General features: G+C 43.1%; 1 protein-coding gene across 3 annotated transcripts in view; it reads right to left on the bottom strand.

Annotated features, from left to right (window-relative positions):
- Positions 1 to 15,547, bottom strand: part of Rimklb (ribosomal modification protein rimK like family member B) — a 32,933-nt gene extending 17,386 nt beyond the window's left edge. The window contains exons 1-3 of one of the 3 annotated variants that reach the window (XM_085839968.1): positions 15,533 to 15,547; positions 15,167 to 15,239; positions 1,560 to 1,784 (exon numbers count right to left, since the gene is read on the bottom strand). In XM_085839968.1, the coding sequence (XP_085696094.1) occupies positions 1,560 to 1,734 (175 nt within the window). In that variant the 5' untranslated portion in view covers positions 1,735 to 1,784; positions 15,167 to 15,239; positions 15,533 to 15,547. Of the gene's footprint in view, positions 1 to 1,559; positions 1,785 to 14,875; positions 14,898 to 15,166; positions 15,393 to 15,532 lie in introns of those variants that run through there. The other 2 variants (XM_085839967.1, XM_085839969.1) reach the window with 2 other exon arrangements.
- Between the last annotated feature and the right edge of the window lie 4,889 nt (positions 15,548 to 20,436).

The raw sequence follows: 20,436 nt of genomic DNA, 5'->3' as shown, positions 1-20,436 counted from the left end.
ATCCCTGTCAAAGAACTGTCCTGCTCACAAGGTGACTTTTACCATGTGAATTAACCTAGTCAAGATGCCTCACAAGAATGCACAGAAGCACATATTTTAGGTAATCCTAGATCCTGTGAAGCTGACCATCATCTATCTAGTCATGTGGACTAACCATCACAATGAGTGATATCCTAGTCTATCTCCCAAATTTTGGTTACCTAGCAGTCATCATGGTTAGAAAATGAAAGGTGCCAGGTGTGGGAGGCAAATACCTTTACTTCCAGTGAGAGGTAGAGGCAGACTGGTCTACAGAGTGAGTTCCAGGACAGCCAGGGCTACAGAGAAAACCTATCTTGGGGGTGAAAAAATAAAAAGAGGAAGAAGAGGGAGAAAAGGAGAAAGAAAAGAAAAAGGAGGAGAAGAAGCAGCAGCAGCAGCCAAAGGCTACCTGTTGTATACCGGCCTGCAGCCTACTTGAACCAGGTACACCTAGGAGGCAGGCTGGGGCTGAAAAAGACTTAAGACAGCGAGAGAGATAATGGAGCCAAGACAAAGGTCCTGATCAAGGCCCATGATTTTACTCAGAAACTGTGCTTATAAAGGGGGGCCCATTCTCCCCCCACCCAACCCCCCACCGCCAGTCCATTCTTGGTGTCTGGAGCCAGCCTTTGGGTGATGTGCAGGATAGGATATGCCTCCGGAATATCTCAGGGGCCTCTCAGTAGGTAGCAGTGTTTTGGAGGAGAGCAGTGGCAGGTGACAGAACAATATCTAGGTCGGAAGGCTCCACCCTAGGTAATCTCCTTCTTAATGGCAGCAAGGTCAAAGTCTGGATCACCCTGCTTCAGGCTGGGGGAGCCTACAATTCCTCCCTGATTATATAAAAAAAATAACCAGCATAAAATTTATTTATGCTCCATAGTCCTGCCTGGGAGTTATGGTGGCTGGCGGCCGAGCCTGTTAATAATTCTCAGATTTTCCCGAACCATTCATATCCGTTAAAGAGGTTATATGCAGCTTGTTTGTGTGCTACCCCCAGGTTTGTTTACTCATATTTATTTTGTTTGTGGCAACAAGTTCTTTACCTCATAGCGGTCTGGCTATGATCTCCAGCCATGCCTCTACTGGCATGAACCACCATATCCATTATCTTTTGAACACATGTGAGACATTAGAAATGTATTTACCACCTGAGGCAGATGATCATGAGCCACATCTAATAGGTTATTTTAATTAATGCTGCAGATATTATCTAAAGGGATAAGAAAATCACATTAGTTAAGAAATTAGTTAACTTATTCCCATTAGTTAAGAAATTCCTTAAGAGGCTTAGAAAAGAAGAAGAAAAAAATTCCTTAAGTTATTTAAATTGTGTATATTTAAATAACTTTTCACCGTGTAGTCTTTGCTGTCCTAGAATCACTCTGTACACCAGACTGGCCCTGAACGCAGATCTCCAGCTCTTTCACACATGATACAATTAGAAACTATGAGAGCTCCTAAGTCTTCTATAAACAGAGTTGCTCTGTCAGGGGCAGTACTTATGATAAGGCTGGTCCTCGGTTGTAGAGTCTTACCCAGATTTCCTTGCTCGACTGTCAGCACCATCTCATCCATCACCACAGCCCGAAAGTCCAATTCCTCTTCACAACATTTGGCCTTCAACGCTCGTAAGATCTCTTTCTGTGGGTAGTCTTCCCTGATGCGACGATCTGTCAAGAACCACAGCTTACCAGTCACTGAGCTACACATCTCGGTCTGCTTGTTCTTCCTTTTCTGGATTAGTTGATGTCAACTTTTATCTGGGTGGGAAAGGAAATACACATGAGGTTGATGAAATTTGATCTCACAGATAAAGTTCTATGTGAACTGAACACAGAAGAGGAGAGGACATCTCCCGCTCATCTGATGACATAGGCACAGGAGGATGAGGAACTCAGTGTCATATTTGGCTGCATAAAGAATCTAAGGCCATTAGCAAAAACATTTCTCAGAATTTGGCTAAGCATCAACAGAACGCTGTGCCCAGTGTACTAAAGGAATCCTGCTTAGGTCTCACTCTCGTGGTGTCTAACAGAGAGACCCTAGCTAATTTCACTCGGAGCAACAGGCAGAGACTGGAGGCCAGTTCAGGACTGCCAGAGCTACAGAGAGAAACCCTGTCTTGGGAAAAAACATTCCCTTCCCTTCCTAGTATGATTTTATACAAATTGCTTATACAAATACAAATCGTTGGCAATATCCTACTTCCCCATCATTAGATAACCCATTAAGTTTGTAGTTTTATATTTAATTTTCCCTTGCTCTTTTACAATAATAATAATAAATAATGAAAAACTTGTATTGCTACATAAGCAAAACCCAGCATCTTAGGTAGTAACTTAAAAGAGAAAAGACTTTCATAACAAAAGGAGTTCCACATAATGCAAGCAAACACCCATGCCCATCACTGTACATCACTACTCAGGGACTGCACTGTTACTCAGTGTTTAGTTTAGTTTGTGTACCTTCTTTAAATAGAACATTTGAAACATATTTTACTAGAGTGTAAAAAATGAGGTTGTCTTTCCCACAGAGTGCCATTTCTCTGAGTCTGAATCAGACAAAAGCTGAAAAAATTGTCTTCCTGAAAAGCAAATAGTTTATCACTCACAGTTTGATAATAGAGAACGTTTTAAATGCCTATTTTAGATAAGTTTGAGGCCAGCCTGTTCTCTATTATCTATGTATCTCTACAAAATGAGACCTTTTCGCTCCCTTCGAAAAAAACAAAAAATACAACCATAAACATTCCCTTGCCCACAGATGCAGAGCATGTGAGCAGATGGAACTGTGACTTTATCATGCCAGACGACATAGATTTCAACCCAGAAACAAAGGTCAAGATCAGAAGGAAGCAAAGACAAGGCAGATCAGCAGGTTCCTGAGTAGCAAGACAGAACTGGTCCTTCAATGGACCCTTCCCCACTTTCCCAGATATCATCTTGAGGAGGACTTTTTTCACAAACCCATATGGTAAGCCAACAGTATGGAGCCTCAGTATTTTGGCTTGCCAAGCCTAGCACTAAAACATCTACTGATGCTAATTCTCCTACATCACAACCATTTCTATCACAAGGTAAGACAATGGTTTTATGCCAGAGGTTAATCTCTGCTACATACAATAATAGCTCAAAGCTAAGAAGAAATCCAGCCAATGCCATCATTCCCAATTTTGGAAACCTTTAAATTACAATGATTGTGTACTTTAAGATAATTAAATCTCATTAGAAGATAACTTTAATAGAAATAAAAATGTTTTTATTTTCCCGATATCCTATAGAGCCTACAAGATACAAACTTATGCTCCCTTGTTCTTGGACAGAAAGCTGTTTTTGTATGTGGCGATTTGTTTTGAGACAAGGTCTTACCTCCAGCCTCAAATTTCTTCAACAAGCACAACACCATGCCTAGCCAAACCTTTTTTTCTACAAAGCTTTTCCTCATAAAATTTTTACTTTAGCCGGGTGTGGTGGTGCATGCCTTTAGTCCCAGCATTCAGGAAGCAGAGGCAGGCGAATTTCTGAGTTCGAGGCCAGCCTGGACTACAGAGTGAGTTCCAGCCAGAGATACACAGAGAAACCCTGTCTCGAAAAACCAAAAAGAAAAAAAAAAAAAAAAAAAAGATTTTTACTTTAACCATAGTTGTGGAAAACTTAGAAAAACTTTAAGAAAGCAAGCCTGCACTTCTTCCCTGGAAGGGACAAATGTTTCTTCTGAGGGCTAATGCTGTACTCACCTCCCTGTGGACAACCATAGAAGGCGAAATTGTATACCCAACCAGGTATAGATATTGAATGTTAGTGAGAAGTAGGTTTTGACTTATTGAGTATGAGTGTCTGTCTGCATGTTTGTTACGTGCACCCGGTTCATATCTGGTGCCTATGGAGGCTAAGAAAGCAGACAGCCTGAAAATGTAATTATAGATGTTGTAAGCTACCATGTGGGTGATGGGAACCGAACTTGGATCCTCTGCAAGGGTAGCAAGTGCTCTGAACATCTGAGTCATCTACAGGTTTGACAATTTTCCCTTGCAAAGTTCAGCATGAGCATGCCAATAAAACTTACAAGGCTAAAAATAATAAAGTTCTTTTAATCAAGTTATTGCTTTCAGTGTTTAAGTCTAGATCGTTTTTTTAAGAGTCTCAATATGTAGCTCAAACTGGCCCTGACCTTACACCCCAACCCTGCTCCTGCCCCCACTACCAGTGCTGGGAATATAGGCAAATGTCACCATACCCAGCTCTATATTCTTTAGACTACAACTTTATCTCCTCATATTTCTAATTCTCATACTACTCTAAAGCTAAAAACGGTTACATTTTTTACCTTGCAAATAATTTCAAAAGCTTAGGCACTGTAGTTCCTATTTCCAATTTCCGTAATAAAAAATATTCTCAAAACTCAAAATCCTTGAACTTTATGAAGACTTAGAATTTTCAATGAGCTATAACTATCCATGGCAGAATAATAGTTTTCAAAAAAAAATAAAGTATAACATCAAAAAATAAAAATGAAAAAAATTAAGGATACTATGTATGTTCCCCTCTGCCTCTGAATCTGTGGTCTGAAGGGTTAAACAAAACTTCCTGTTACTGAGACCTAATATAGCTTTGTCCTGATTCTTCCTTTCTCTAGCAGTCTCTAATATACTAAAGATGCCCTGTCTACCATGACACCTGTACTCTAGCACTATCATACTATAATTTGGGGAGTGTGTTTTATTTATTGGGGGGGGGAGGAATACTTATGTGCCAGTGCACTAATACAGAGGTTAAAGGACAACTTAACCTAGTCAGTTCTCTCCATCACACAAATTCTGAGGATGAAACTCAGGTTGCTAGAGTTGACAGCAAACACCTTTACCTACTAATCCATCATGCCAACCATGGTTTTGCTGTTGTTTTTTGAAACAAGGTCATACCCTGTAAGTCTGAGGAGTCTGAATCCTGTTATGTAAACATGGCTGGGATTAAATGCATGTGGCACCATAGCTCCTACACTTGTTATATAACTAACGAGTGGTCTAACATCAAATGGTATGCAGAAGTTCCTTAATATACTTAACCCTCTGTATCTGCAAGTTCTATCTAGTGAATCTAGTGGCTCAGTCCTCAGTTGTGAGGACTGAAATCATTAATAAGAATAAAAATCCAGGGCTGGTGATAGAGCTCAGCAGATTCAAGTTCCTATAAACTAGGACCTTCCACTGCTCTAATAATTCTTAAGCCTTATGTTTTTATAATGTAGGGAAAACTTAATTAAAAGAAGGGGATGGGCCGGGCATCAGTGGTGCTCGCATTTAATCCCTGCACCTGGGAAGCAGAGGCAGGCAAATTTCTGAGTTCGAGGCCAGCCTGGTCTATAGAGTGAGTTCCAAGAGAGCCAGGGCTACACTGAGAAACCCTGTCTCGAAAAGCAAAAACAAAAACAAAAACTACAAAAAGGAAAAGAAAAAAGAAAAGAGAAAAGGAAAGTTAAGAAGAGGGGGAGGATGGCTCAGCATGAATTGTTCTTACAGAGGTTGTAGGTTCAGTTTCCACTTCCCACATGGTGGCTCATAACCATCCTTAATTCTGTTCCAGAGGTTCTGATGCCTCCAGGCCTCTGCCAGCATCCAGCTATAGATATATATGGTGTAATATACATACAGCCATACACTCATACATATAATGTATGAGCTAATGAGAGACCCTGTCCCAAATAAAGGGGGAGAAGAAAGGGGAACTGAGGACAATAGAAACTACTTTTGATTCTGTCTCCTCAGTCAGGATGTTTATCAAGTGAAGATAACAAATAATGCCGATGAGGAAAGGAGAGAAATGGTTATTTGCTATTGTAAGAACACTAACAGGTACACTAATTACTGAAATTAGTGTGGAGATTTCAAAAACAAACAAGCAAACAAAAAAAAATTGTACCATATGACCTAGCTATACCACTTCTGGGTATATACCCAAAGAACTCTAAACCCTACCAGAGGTATCTGGATATTCATAACTATACTACTGTTCAGAAGAGCTAAGAAATGGAATGAGTTTAGAATAGATAATGAATTGTGATACACACAATGGACTTTTATTCAGCTTTAAAAAATGGCATTTATAGAAAAATAGAACTGGAAATTAGAGTATTATATAAAACAAACCAGACAAATATTGTTTACATGTGTGCACATAAATGGAAGGAATCATGAAAAAGGAAGAGGAAATCTTAAGGAGAAGGAAGAGAGGGCAAAATATATATGAGATAGGAGGGGTGGGGCTAAGAAGAAAGCAGACACTAGCAGGGGAGCTGAGCAGGTGACAATTCTGTCTTGAAGGACTAGAGAGATAGCTCAGTGGGTAAGAGCACTGACTGCTCTTTCAGAGGTCCTGGATTCAATTCCTTGCACCCACAGGACAGCTCATAACTGTCTGTAACTCCAGTTCGGGAGAACCTATAGCACCCTCCACACAGATGTACAACAGCAGCAGCAATAATAACAATAAGATTTTTAAAATGCCATATGAAGCCCATTACTTTGACTGCTGGGTTTTCCCCCCATATTTTTATTTATGTAGGGTGTGTAAGTATATGGGCTCATGTGGAGGCAGAGGACAACTTTTAGAAGTAGTTCTCGAGGAGAGGGTGGGAGCTGCAATTGGGATGGAAAGTAAATAACAGAAAGTTAGCCTCTCCTTCCACCCAGGGATAGAGCTCAAGCTGTCTCACTCCGTGGCAAGAGCTATGTCTCTGGCCTATAATGCTAATCTAAAATTCTAATAGGAAAAAATTTGGACTAGAGATATAGCTTGGCTGTTTTGAGTGCTTGCCCAGCATACCCAAGTCCCTGGGTTCAAACTCTACACATAAACCAGGTGCACACCAGTAGTTCCAGGGCTCAGGATGTAGAAGCACAAGTTCTCCATTCAAGGTTATCCTTAGGCTACATGAAGACTGAGGCTAAACTGGGACAATGAGACTCTATCTGAAAAGTCAATAAGTGGGGGAAGCCTAGGGAGACGGCTCTGTGGTTAAGGTGTTTGCTTTGCAAGCACACGTATCTGAGTTCAGATTCCTAGTATAAAAGCTGGGTATAGCAGTCTATAAACCTGGTACTAGCAGGAACTGAGATGGGCAGATACTGACCAGCTAGCCTATCTACTTGGAGGAGATCCCAGCACAAAAAAACAAGATAAGATACCCAGACTTCATACAAATACACAGACAAGCACACAGACAGATAAGCCATATAACACACACTATTAATTTCATGTTAATTATGTTTTTAAGTGTAGAAAGTCTACCCCTTCAATCTTTCAAGGCCAGCAGAACTACACAGCAATTTTCAGGACAGCCTGGGTTACAACAGTTAACACCCTGACTCAAAAAACCAAAACCAAAACCAAATTGGGCCAGAAACAGCTCAGCAGGTAAAAAGCCTAAGTCTGACACACGAATTCATTCTCCAACTTGAGCTTGATCCAGGGACCCTGAGTAAAGGAAAACTGAAAGTGTCCTAACTCACATACTCACACTACAGGCAGCATTTATCTAACACCAAGGATGCCTCTAACACCTGATTGGACTGTCTACCCTTCCCACTTCTGGCTCAGCAGCACACAATAATTAAATGCATTTGATTTAATCAGGTTCTGGGAATGAATGAACCTTACCTATCTGTGGCTCTAAGGAATACTTTGCATACACTATTTCAACTCAGTAGTATAATAGCCATCACAGATGAAGAAACTTCATTAAAAGAGCTAAAGATGTAGCCATGTGATAAAGGGCCTGGGTTAAATGTCCAGCACACAAGGAAAGAGACTGAGACTTCCCTCTCCATCAAATATAACTTAGCAGCAGAGCCTACATCTTCAGAGAATTTACTCCCCTAAGTGTCAAAGAGTCTGTCCTAATCACACTATGTAGTAATATAGTTATTTACCCCAGCACTTGGGAGGCAGAGGCAGGCGGATTTCTGAGTTCGAGGCCAGCCTGGTCTACAAAGTGAGTGCCAGGACAGCCAGGGCTACACAGAGAAACCCTGTCTCGAAAAACCAAAAAAAAAAAATATATATATATATAGTTATTTACTTGATAATAGTATTATCTTTTACACTTTAGATGTGGTGGAATCTGTTTATCAAAGCTTTTTCTCCCTAATTCAATAGATCCTAATGTCTACAAATCCTTTCAATCCAGAGAAAATACAATTTAGAATTCACATAAAATTAGACTGATCATATATCACAGATATAACTCTGAGTATGTATTTGCAATGGTGAAGTATTTTCACTGTGCCTAATATGACTAAAGGTGTTGGGTGCACTCTACAGCCCCACCTCCCAAAGGCAGATATGAATTTCTGTTGAAAAGGAAAAGGGACTTCAAAATGAAATAAAAAATATTAATAGAAATAGATATATTTCTTTGTAATTCATTTGAGACAGGACTTCTTTGTGTAGCCCTGGCTGCCAGGAACAAGTAAGGTTGGCCTCAAATTCAGAGATTCACCTGTGTCTGCTCTTCCTCCCCTAAGGGCTGGTGTGCCATCACCACCCTTCTTTCTCATTCTTAATAAAACAGCTAGAGTTGTGTAGGAAAACTCACACCATCACATCAGACTACCCAACCATCCCCTCTATCTGCAGATGATCACAAAGCCAGAAAATAACATCCTGACTTAGGGATTCCTACATATCCTCACTCCTAAGATCACTGCTTCCATGTCCTGAGGGACAAGCCTCAACCTCATATACTTCAAGGCAGACAGATACCTCTTTTCATGACACTAAAAAGGTTATTTATTTTATATGTGACCTTTTTTCTACCCAAATTCAATATAGTCCCTCTATCAAAAAGACTAAAATCTTTATTAAAACCACAAAAGGCAACTGAGATCTGGCAAAGGCAACACTTGTATACACAAACAAGTACCTGCTCTTTCCTACAAGATGTGATATAGGTAAAAGGTTGAAAAAACTTTCACTTACAGTTCACAAAACACTTTTCAGACATTATCTCATTTAAGCTACATATGATACAGATGAAAAAGGGCATGTATTATAACAAGAACCTATCCAAGATGCTACAATAAAATAAAGCGAGGAATAAAGCCACTATTGTGCCTATTCTTCCCTTACACACCCTCCCTGAAAATCCGATTTCTCTTCACGTTTTACTATACACAAATGTTATCAATGAAAACTTGGATAAAGGGAAAACTCACTTAGGTTTTTAAGCCAAAAATGGTTATATATACCAAATACAATGCTAGTTTACAATTTAATCAACAAAACCATTCCTCTGACATAGTACTGATGGTGTTTAGCAGACAGGCCCAATAAATAATCTACAGGGCCAGACTGCCATGTAAACACAGCTATATACTCTAGGCTTTCATGGAGCCAGAGTCCCACTTTTTGACTGAATTTTTGGGTTGAATGAGCTGTAGTAGTACTATAACTTCTCTAAGTCATCCTTCAGCACATGTTCCTCCTCTAGCCCCTCCTTCATCAAGCATCCAGAATACGGACACTGGGGCAGTGGTACAGGTAGGCCACTGAATGAAAAAGAGAGGTGAATCCTTACAAGCCACAGCTTGACCCTTGTCAACTGGGTAAATAAAGCCAGGGCCCAGGAGCCTCAGGAAAGTTGATCTCAACCTGTAACCTGTAGATTGTGATCCCTTTAGGAATCAAAAGACCCTTTCACAGGGGTCACTTAAGATCACCAGAAAATAGATAACAAAAAACAGTAGCAAAATTAGTTATGAAGTAGCAACAAAAATAAATTTTATGGCTGGGTTACCAAGTATTAAAGAATTGCAGCTTCAGGAAGGTTGAGAACCAGTACTCTAGCAAAGAAATATAAGAAAGAAATATACTCTTATCTCGCTGACAATGATATCTGGAAATTCTTGTTACAGGATACTATAGCTTTCTTGTTTTACACTACCCCTGTTCAGTTTTAGAAAGTTATTTCCTTGACCATTTGTGCGGTATGGTTATCAAGCATTTATGGTTCTCTTCATATAAACAAAACCATTAATTTTCTTTATGTTGACATTTACTTTGAATGGCATCTGAGCAAAAAATACTACTAAACCTTGACATGGTGCCTTGCATCTTTAATTGTTTTGTTTTTCTTTTTTTTTTTTTTTTTTTTTTTTTTTTGGTTTTTCCGAGACAGGGTTTCTCTGTATCACCCTGGCTGTCCTGGAACTCACTCTGTAGACCAGGCTGGCCTTGAACTCAGAAATCTGCCTGCCTCTGCCTCCCAAGTGCTGGGATTAAAGGCGTGTACCACCATGCCTGGCCTGTTTGCTTTTCAAAACAGGGTTTTTCTGTGTAGCCCTGGCTGTCCTTACTCTGTAGACCAGGCTGGCTTCAAACTCATATCTGCCCTGAGATTAAAGGTGTATGCTGCTGCTGCTGCCCCTGCCACCACCACAAACACAGCCACCACTATCAGCAGCAGCAGCTTAAATTGTTCAGTTTCAAAAAGAAATTAAATGTGGGGGCTCAGTAGTTAAGAGCACCTGGGGTTCTGGGTCCAGTTCCAGGGAATCTGGCACTCTCTAATTGTGGCCTCCAAGGAGAACCACACACGCATGCAGGACACATACATACATACATGTAGCTAAGACAAGTCTTTATAAAACATGAAACTTTGATAAATGCTGTAAGTTGAATGAACACTGAGGACATATTAAATCTAAAAGGACAATTATAGAAAAACAAGGCGTGGTTTTACTTGTATGAGTTACCTATACAAGTTCCAGGACAGCCAGGGCTACACAGAGAACCCCGTCTCGAAAAACCAAAAAGAAAAAAAAAAAGAAAATGTATACTTAGCTTTGGTGAAAATGGTAAAGTGTTTATTATTGTAAATACATGAAAATTAGAAAAAATAAAAAATAAAAACTTGAAGTGCAAGTTTTAGCACGCTTCCAACACTAATCAGAAAAACGTTACCCTTTACTAAAACTGTATGACACTTTAGTTATTAAATTGCCAGCCTTTGATCTATCATCTATAGCTAACTAAAAATGAATTGTTAGAGGGTTGTTACAAAGTATCTCTACAAGATGGTACAAAGTTTGAGGTACAAAGTACAGTGTAGCTCAAAGTGTCAAACCTCCCCAGATTTCCTTTCCAGACATTACTGTCTCTGATAGAGGAATCTGAAAGCCACTCATTTACTGGAGCCCAACAGAATAGGAGAATTACTATTACTGTTGGGGGAAATTTACATAAGATTCCAAAATGTAGCTTTCTGATAAAATACAAAACTGAAATACTACCCAAATTGGGAGAGCAAAGCAATATAAGACAAGTGGCCTTATATTACAAAGCAATGCCATGTTTTGTTTCAGACCTTATGTCTAAGTATTAAGAGCATCGATTAGCTAAGCAGAATCAGAAGAGGGTTAAAGGTACAGAAGCATTTAGGTGATGAGTACATTTTTAAATTTTTTTATCATAACTCATGACATGGAGAGATGGCTGGAGAGATGGCTCAATGGTTAAGAGTGCTGACTGCTCTTCCAGAGGACCTGAGTTCAGTTCCCAGAAACCACATGGTAGCTCACAACCATCTATGATGGAATCCGATGCCCTCTTCTGGTGTGTCTGAAGAGTGACAGTGTACTCACATATATAAAAATAAATTTTAAAATATATATATAAAAAAAAAGAAAATAACTCATGACATACTGACATTTTGTAGGAGAAAGGGTATAAAATTAATCCACACATAAACATAAGGTTGTCTACCAGCTTTTTAACTGAGTTGGTATATATCATGAGTATCTGATACTTTTACAGACATTGCTGGGAAATCTGGCAGATTAAAAAATACCTTGGTCAGCTAGTTGGGTTGTGGTGGCAGAGTCAGAGGCCAGCCTGGTCTAAAGAGGACAACCAGGACAGCCAGGGCTACAGAGAAACCCTGTCTCAAAAGAAAACCCAGAAAACCTAGTACTGTGATCAATGAAACTGGACTGCAAACTCTGAAGACAGAATCACATCTGTTTTACCCTGCTGCTCTCCCGAATAGGGGACAGAAAGCATAATACATAGTAGACTGGTAAGATTAAGAACTGGCTACGGAATTAAGGTGCTGGAGCGGTCAGCAGTAAGTTTGGATATATCCCAGTGCTCATGCAGGAGTGGCTCAGAACCACCTGTAACTCCAGCTCCAGTTCTGACACCCTCTTTGGGTCTGAGAGCACCCACACTTGCTACACCACACACACCATAAGACAGAACTGAGAAGAAATGTTTTGAGCTAGCTATGCCAAATACCAGACAAATGTGTGTCGCATAAAATTCCATTGTAACCTAACCATCTTTGATGGTTATTCTTGTCAATTTGGATTTAGAATCACCTTGGAAATGCATCTCAGTCTATGAGGATGTTTCCAAAAAGGTTCACCTAGAGAGGGAACTACCCTGAGGGAACATCATGAGTGAATGAATGAATGTTTTATGGAACTCCATCTGAATCAGGACAAAGTAAGCTACCAGCATTCATCTCATGCTGCTTCCTGACTCCCCCCTTCCCCCCTCTCCCAACACACACTATCCCCTTACCTCCATACCATGAGGGACTGTATCCCCTAGGGCAGTGGTTCTCAACCTATTGGTTGTGATCACTTCGGGAGTCGCAACAGATATTTCCATTGCAGTAAAACTACCGAAGTTTTGAAGTAGCAATGAAATGATTTTATGGTTGGGGGTCACCACAACATGAGGAACTGTATTAATGGGTTCCAGTATTGGGAAGGTTGAGAACCACTGCCCTAGAACTATAAGCCAAATTAAACCCTTCCCTTAACTTGCTTCATGTCAGGTATTTGGCCAACCTTAACATTGGTAGTTCAACTGCCAATGTACATTCTTTATTTTCCTTAATGAAGGGGTCCACATAGTGAGTTTGGAGCCAGGGTTGTCTAGTGATAGCCCGATGTCACTATCCATTGTCACCTCTCTATCCCGAGATAGTTTTAACAGTTAAACTTGGAAGAACACAAAACTTTAGTAAAAGGGGTGGGCACTTGTGAGGTTCCACACACTCCAGCCTCAGGGGCGGTAGGGGTAGATTGTAGCTTTTGTGTCTAAGGCAATTTGGAGAAGGGGAAAATACTGGAAAACATTAAAAACACCAGCCTAGCATTTGTTACTATGAAGTCGGAAAGTCCTTTCTACAAACTCAAACTGCACAAATATACAGCACATGGCTCTAAAATACACATGTACAGATATTTTTGGAGGCTCCATACTCTTTAACAATCTTAATATGACAAGCAAGAAAATGCCAAGTGAAGACAGTTTCTCTACTTAACCTTACTCAGCTTCTCTTGGAACAACAACTGTGTGTCAGCACAGCTAACGGTTTTTCCCTCATATTTCAAAATAATGTAATGACTAATTTCTTCAGCTTTTAATGTTTATGACCTGAGATTACAAAACACTGTGAACTCACCTGTCTCTCTAGGAAAGTGCTCACAGCGACTTACAATAAAACCCATCCTCTCTCTTTACATAAAATCGTAGTCCTTCCTCCACCCACTTTTCTTCCAGGTTAAGATGCTATGCCCTGAATAAAGCGACTCCTGCTGCTTCTTTCTCTGAGTGAAGAACCTATTCCTTGTCCTTGGTCCCTCCTGCCTCAATCTTCAGGGCCCAGCAGTTCAATGGCCAAAGAGGAAATGGGGAGTAAAGGGGAGAGATAACTTTGTCATTCTAACCCCCCATGCAACTACTGAAGTGTATATTCAATAGGGGCTCAATTTTTTTTTCTCCATAAAACTTGTCCAGTATAAACTAACAGAAGCCAGATGGTAGCTGGTGGGCAGCGGGCAACAGGCTAAATGAAGTTTAGGCACCGAGCTCTTTATGAGATGTAAAAAGAAAGGGGACCCAGGCGGTTCTTGACTGGGTTGACTGGGTGACTGGTCTAGCTCATAGCTTTTTTTTGTCAGAATTGGACAAAACACTCCCCAACACATGGACTCTAGTACCTTAAGGAGCTGCCAGAAAATGGAGATGGAAATAGTTTGACTAACTAAGAAGCAATGACACAAGGGACTAGAAGAGACCTACTATGAAAGACCAACAATGGTTTGGGCTACAACTCCGACTGAAATGTCCTTGTTTTCTTCCAAGTATCTTTAAATATATATTATCAACTGTTTTAAAACAGAAGAAATAACCTCCAACGTACCCATTATGAAGGAGAGGAGATTTAAATGGCACTTAAATCTTTGGGATTTTGGTTAATGATTTAAGAAAGTCCAGAAAGAAAAAAAAGCCAAACAACGAAAAGCCCTCCATATTCGACCGATATACTTTCCACATAGATTTGGAATTTAACCCAACTTCAGGCATTGGGAAAACTGCAGGCAATTGTTGGGAAAATAGCATTGAAAATTCACATTCAAGGTACATACAGGTTGGTTAGTAAAAAACCTCATTGATTTAACACTCCGACTCTATTCGTGAATACAAATCTTACAGAATTACAGGGATTACAGACCTGGGATGAGAAACATTAAATTAATAGGACTTAAGTTGTCCTCTATCTGGATGTGGGGGATCTACTCTAGTCAAACATTCAATTTGGTAACCTTCTTCCTTCTTGTTCCAAAGGTTGTTAAAGAAAAAGAAAATAGAAACAGCCGATCGCTACTCTAAATTGTACTCCTTGGGATGGACGTAGTAACATCAGGGTGAGGCTCGTAGCATCCTCCTGCCTCGGTCACGTCAAATTCTTCAGAGGAAACAAGGACAGTGGTGACAACCACACCCCTGAGGACAGCGGAGCAGCCGGCAGGTTTTACTCTAAGCAGCATCCCCAAGCTTACCACACCCCCTCGGCGACACGGGCAACCAGCCTAATTTCACGCCGCGACCGCCGCCTCACGCCCCCTCCCGCACGCAGCCGACTCTCAGCTTCCGCCGACTGTGGTACCCAGCGACCACCGGCCTCCGGCGCCCGCCCCCGCGCAGCGCCGCGCCGCGCCGAGCCCAGTCCGCTCCCGCCGCCGAGCTCGGCTCCCGGTCGCCGGCCGAAGCCTCTGGCTCGAGGGCGCGCCCCCGGCCCACGCCCCCGCCGCCGCCGCCGCCGCCGCCGCCCCGGGCGGCCCGCCGCTCACCTGGCCGCCGGCTCCTCCCTCGCCTGCCGGGCCGGCCGCCGCCTAGGAGCAAGCGCGGGCCGCGGGAAGTCCGCTGAGGAGGGGGAGGGGGCGGGATGCCGGGAGCCGCCTCCTTTCTCCTCGCCGCCGGCTCCCGCAGCCAGGCCGCGCGTCCTCACCCACTCGCCCACTTTCTCACGGCCTCGCGGTCCGCCGGCCTCTCCCTCCCTCCCCCCCTCCCCCCGACGCCCGCACTCCCGTTCCTACACACTCGCTCACACCCGGCCGCCGCTCGCTCCCTCCCTCCCTCCCTCCCTCCCTCACTCGCCTGTCGCTCGACCGCGCGCGCGCGCGACCCCGCTCTCTCTCTCACACACACTCACTCACACACAGCGCACGACGCCGGCGAGGCCGCCCCGCGTCCCCCAGACCGAGGCGCCGCGCGCCCCCCGCCCGAGCCGAGGACCCGCGCGGCCCCGCCCCCGAGCGCCGCACTCGCGGGCGGGGGGCGGCGGCGGCGGGCGGGGGGCGGGGCGGCGAGCGCGCTCGGCCGACTCGTGACACCTGCGAGGAGAGCGCCCCGCCGCCGGAGGGGCAGCCGCGGGGCGCGCGCTCGCGAGGGGGAGGCACGCGGGCGCTCCAAGGACGCGCGCCTCGCCCCCCCCGCCCCCCAAACCGTCCTCTCGGAGCCCGGAAAACGGGTAGGGGGCGAGGTTTGTTCCGCTCGGCACCGCGAGAGTAGGCCCTGCCGTTGTGCGCCCTCCCGCCCCGCGCAGCCCCTCCTTGGGCTGCGGCCGTGAGCGCTTTGATGCCCGCCGACCCCTCCGAGCCTCCGGCCGCGAGGTCTGGCCGGGGGACTTGCGCTGCCCGCTGAAGGGACCAGCCACCCTCCCTCCCTAGCGTCCTGCCTCACCAGAAGGCAGAGATTTGGGGACAAAGATGATGGTAACTGTAATAGTCCGGATCTGCGATCGCACCGAAGACAATACCTCCGTATGGAAAGGCGCGTTAACTGCAGCCTCAGGCGAGCTTGGTACACTAAGGGAGGCTGAGGCAGGAGGATCACAGGCAGGATCCTATGCCACAAAAATAAGCGATATGATAAATACTATGGGTTGGGCAGGTTCAAAGATAGACAAGGAAGCTAGAGCCAGCTTGGCGAGTTGATGTCAGAATAAACATCATATATTTTAGGAGCATTTTCTACATCCTGAAACCTAACAAATCATCCAAAGAAGAGGCGAAACATTTGACCACAGCCCACTAAACTCCCTTCTCTACACCATGAGTGAAACCAAGGCTGGGGAGTGATGTCCTTCTTTACAATGAAAATTCATTCCTAAATAAGTTCAGACATCAGAGGTCCCAGATATGAGCTACAATTCAAACATGTTGTACCCCGTGTCAAGTCACTTCAGTTAATTGGTCATAGCTGCTGATTTTGAATCCTGAAGACCAGCAGCACAGGTGGTTTTCTGTGGGTCACTACCCTTTCACAGAGGTCACCTAAGACCATGGAAAACAGATATTTGCAGTACGATTCATAACCGTAGCAAAATTACAGTTAGGAATTAACAGTTGGGGTGGGGTGGGGGTCCTCACAATATCAGGATCTGTATTAAAGCATTAGGAAGGTTGAGAACCACTGGTCTAGAGGGTGGGTGAAATAATTGCTGGAAGGATAAGGCACCTACCTGTACACCTCTGCCAAGCCAGAAGACCACTTCCCACACTTCCCACAAGTGTGTTCTAGCTCTGCCTCTGTCTCCCCGCGTGTGAATACTCTGTATTCATTTTAAGAGCTATACAACAACCTAGGATTGGATGACTGTTCCTGTTACCTCTGTGGTCTTCTGAAGAAAATTTGCCTCCCTAGTGACTTTAAAAGGGAGTTCCCTGCTGTATTAGGGTTCTCTAGAGTTAAAGAATTTATGAACGTCTCTATATATTGAATTTATTGTGATGACTTACAGTCTGTAGTCCCGAAAATGGCCAGCTGTGAATGGCAGTCTAGTTAAGAGTTGCTTGGTCCCACGAGGCTAGTTGTTTAAGCTGGTCTCCTGTAGAAGATGGTTCCAACAGACGTGTTGGCAAGAAGAGTGAATCTTCCTTCTTCCAAAGTCCTTATGTAGACCTCCAGCAGAAGGTGTGGCCCACCCAGATTAAGGTGTACACCACCACGCCTGGACCTGGGACTTGCTTTGTCCCAGGTTGATCTCCTTGCCTCAATCTCTTGGGATTAAAGGTGTGTACTACCTTGCCTAAACCTGAGTTTTTCCTGGCTACTTTACCTCAGGATCTCCACGTCAAGATCCAGATCAGAAACCTGTGTCTTCCAGCCTCAAGATCTGGATCACGCCAGGGGGTGGTGGCACACGCCTTTAATCCCAGCACTTGGGAGGCAGAGGCAGGCAGATTTCTGCGTTCAAGGCCAGCCTGGTCTAAAGAGTGAGTTCCAGGACAGCCAGGGCTACACAGAGAAACCCTGTCTCGGGGAAAAAAAAAAAAAAAAAAAAGATCTGGATCACAAGTGTGCCCTCCAATTCTGGATTGTAGTTCATTCCTGCTATAGTCAAGTTGACAACCAGGAATAGCCAGCACACCTACTTTATTTAGAATTGTCTTAAGGAGCTAGTAAGCACAGCTGTTCCTCAATATCCATGGTAACTGGAGCTAGGACTCTTAGGGATATCCAAGTTACATATATGAAATGGTAGGTAGTGCTTGCATAGAACCTACACACTTCCTAAACCATCTCCAGGCGATGCCATACTGAATTCAACAAATATACAAACGGACAAAACACCTGAACATGTTTTCAATTGTTTTTAATCTACAGTTGGTGAAGTCCAAAGAAGTCACTGACACAAAGCACCTGCTAATTATGAGTGGCTATGCTATTCTTTCTTATATCATTGAGAGCAACCTAAGCTAACCTTTGTGAAGAGGGTTTGAAGAGGAGCCAACGTGAAGTATGATATACTGCCTTAAGAAACGGGGAAGAAGGGCTGGAGTGAGCTGGGCGGAGCAAACGGGGAAGGAGCTCCTCTGATAGCCAGCCCCCTGGGACATAAAGCAGGGTCCACCAAAGCCTATGCCTTCTAAAAAGCATTTTGTAATAAAGAGACACTTGATCACAAATACATGCCACAGACAAATTCACATGTACATACACACGAAGAGTTTGGCAGAGAGAGAAGTTGCACAGAGCATGAACAGCTTGTTCTGTTGTAACAGAATCCAACTGATAGTAACCGTATACCTTCCAGAAAAAGTAGGTTGTGCAGGTGAAGCTGTAGGTGTGCTATCAACTCACTGGCCATGTGCAAGTTTAAAACGCTACCTTTCACCCACCATATTAGGCTCCCCGCAGGAACTGAGTGTATGCAATATTGGTTTGGATGTATGCTAACAGAAGGGACATACACACAAAAAACAAAGCCAAAGCCTGTTGTTTATGTGTTTAGCATTAAAAAAAGAACCAAGGCATACATTAGGGACCTGGAAAGACTGCAGAATAAAGTAAAGAGCATCCCCAAGCTCAGTTCTAAAAGAGAATGCCAGAATTCTAGTCTAAATCCATTGAAACTTTTCCTTAGTCATATCTGAACAGCAAAATATACTATGTTCATTTAAAAAAATTCCTTTGAGGGTTAGATAAAACAAACATAGCCCTTAAGCTTAACATATTTAACACTTCTTATAAGCTGGTACCCAGCTTTACAACAGTCAGCTCTCAAACTGGATTCCTAGAGCTTCTTTGTGGAATGTTAGAGATTATGGTGACTCGGGTTTGACTAAGGATATAGCTCATTTTAAACTGTGGCTAAGCGCTAGATGACATAATTGTGATTAAATCTCCACCTTTTCTGTCTGCAAACTCAATGCTAAGAATGACCACACATGCCGGGCGGTGGTGGCACACGCCTTTAATCCCAGCACTTGGGAGGCAGAGGCGGATTTCTGAGTTTGAGGCCAGCCTGATCTACAAAGTGAGTTCCAGGACAGCCAGGGCTACACAGAGAAACCCTGTCTCGAACCCCCCCCCCAAAAAAAAAGAATGGCCACACACGGAGGCTTCATGGTTGGTATAGACAGCTCTCATCTCAGATCTTCTTTAAAATAAGACTTCATTATAAGTATTTTGGCTTGGCTTAATTATATCCCCAATGATTTGTTTTTGTTTTTGTTTATTAACTATTGTGTGGATGTCTTGCCTACATGTGTACTACCTGAGTCCCAGTGGGATGACAGATAGTTGTGAACTAAAGTCTGGGTGCTGGGAATTGAACTCAGGTTCTCTAGAGGAACGCCCAGTGCTGTGAGGAGCAATGGCTCACCAGCCTCCGAGGGTGAGCTGAATCCCCTGGAAAGTCATACTATGCAGGTGAGATGATATACCCTGGGGGTGAGAGAAGTGGGTGACATGACAGCTTTACTTACTAGCTTTCTGGGACTGTTGCTTAATATCCATAAACCTCATTTTTTTCATCAATAAAGATCTTATTAGTACTTCTTTAATTAATTATGAGGGTTAATGAAGTTACCCAAACTTAATGCACTTTAACATAACTCAAACATAGTAAGAACTCAAATATTGGCCAGTATTCACGTTGATACCAAATAGTAGAGCAGCATTCAAAGAGAAATTTGTTTAGCTATGTGTGACAGTAATACAAATAATTACATTTTAATGTATGCCCTGGGCTGTGAAGCCATTAGTAAGTTTGGAAGTTCTTGGTCAAAGGAAAGATGAACTTTGAGTACACCTCAAAAATATTATGCCAGGCGTGGTGGCGCACGCCTTTAATCCCAGCACTCGGGAGGCAGAGGCAGGAGGATTTCTGAGTTCGAGGCCAGCCTGGTCTACAAAGTGAGTTCCAGGACAGCCAGGGCTATACAAAGAAACCCTGTCTCGAAAAACAAAACAAAAAACAAAACAAAAAAACCAAAAAGTATTACCCATAGAATTGGATCTCTCTAATTATCTCTTCATTATCCAATAAGACTTCTCTGCCCAGACCCCACCAACTCTTACTACTGTTTCCTTGTTTCTATTGTTGATGCTTTCTGTTTGAGACTTAGTCTTACTACTAAGTAACCTAGACTGACCTGATCTTCTTGCCTCAGCCTCCAGAGATTACAGGGGTGCCTCAAAACACTGGGCTCTTTGTTGTTTTGTTGTCTAGTTTGGCTTGAGGGGAACAAGGTCTTACATAGCCTAGGCTGGATTCGAACTCCTTGTGAGTAAGGATCACCGGCATGGACCACCACACCCACCCAGATCCTGG

The sequence above is a fragment of the Mus caroli genome, unplaced genomic scaffold, assembly GCF_978045245.1.
Source record: "Mus caroli unplaced genomic scaffold, Mus_caroli_1 scaffold_7, whole genome shotgun sequence".
Classification (NCBI taxonomy): domain Eukaryota; kingdom Metazoa; phylum Chordata; class Mammalia; order Rodentia; family Muridae; genus Mus; species Mus caroli.
This window is presented reverse-complemented; position numbering and strand designations above follow the sequence as displayed.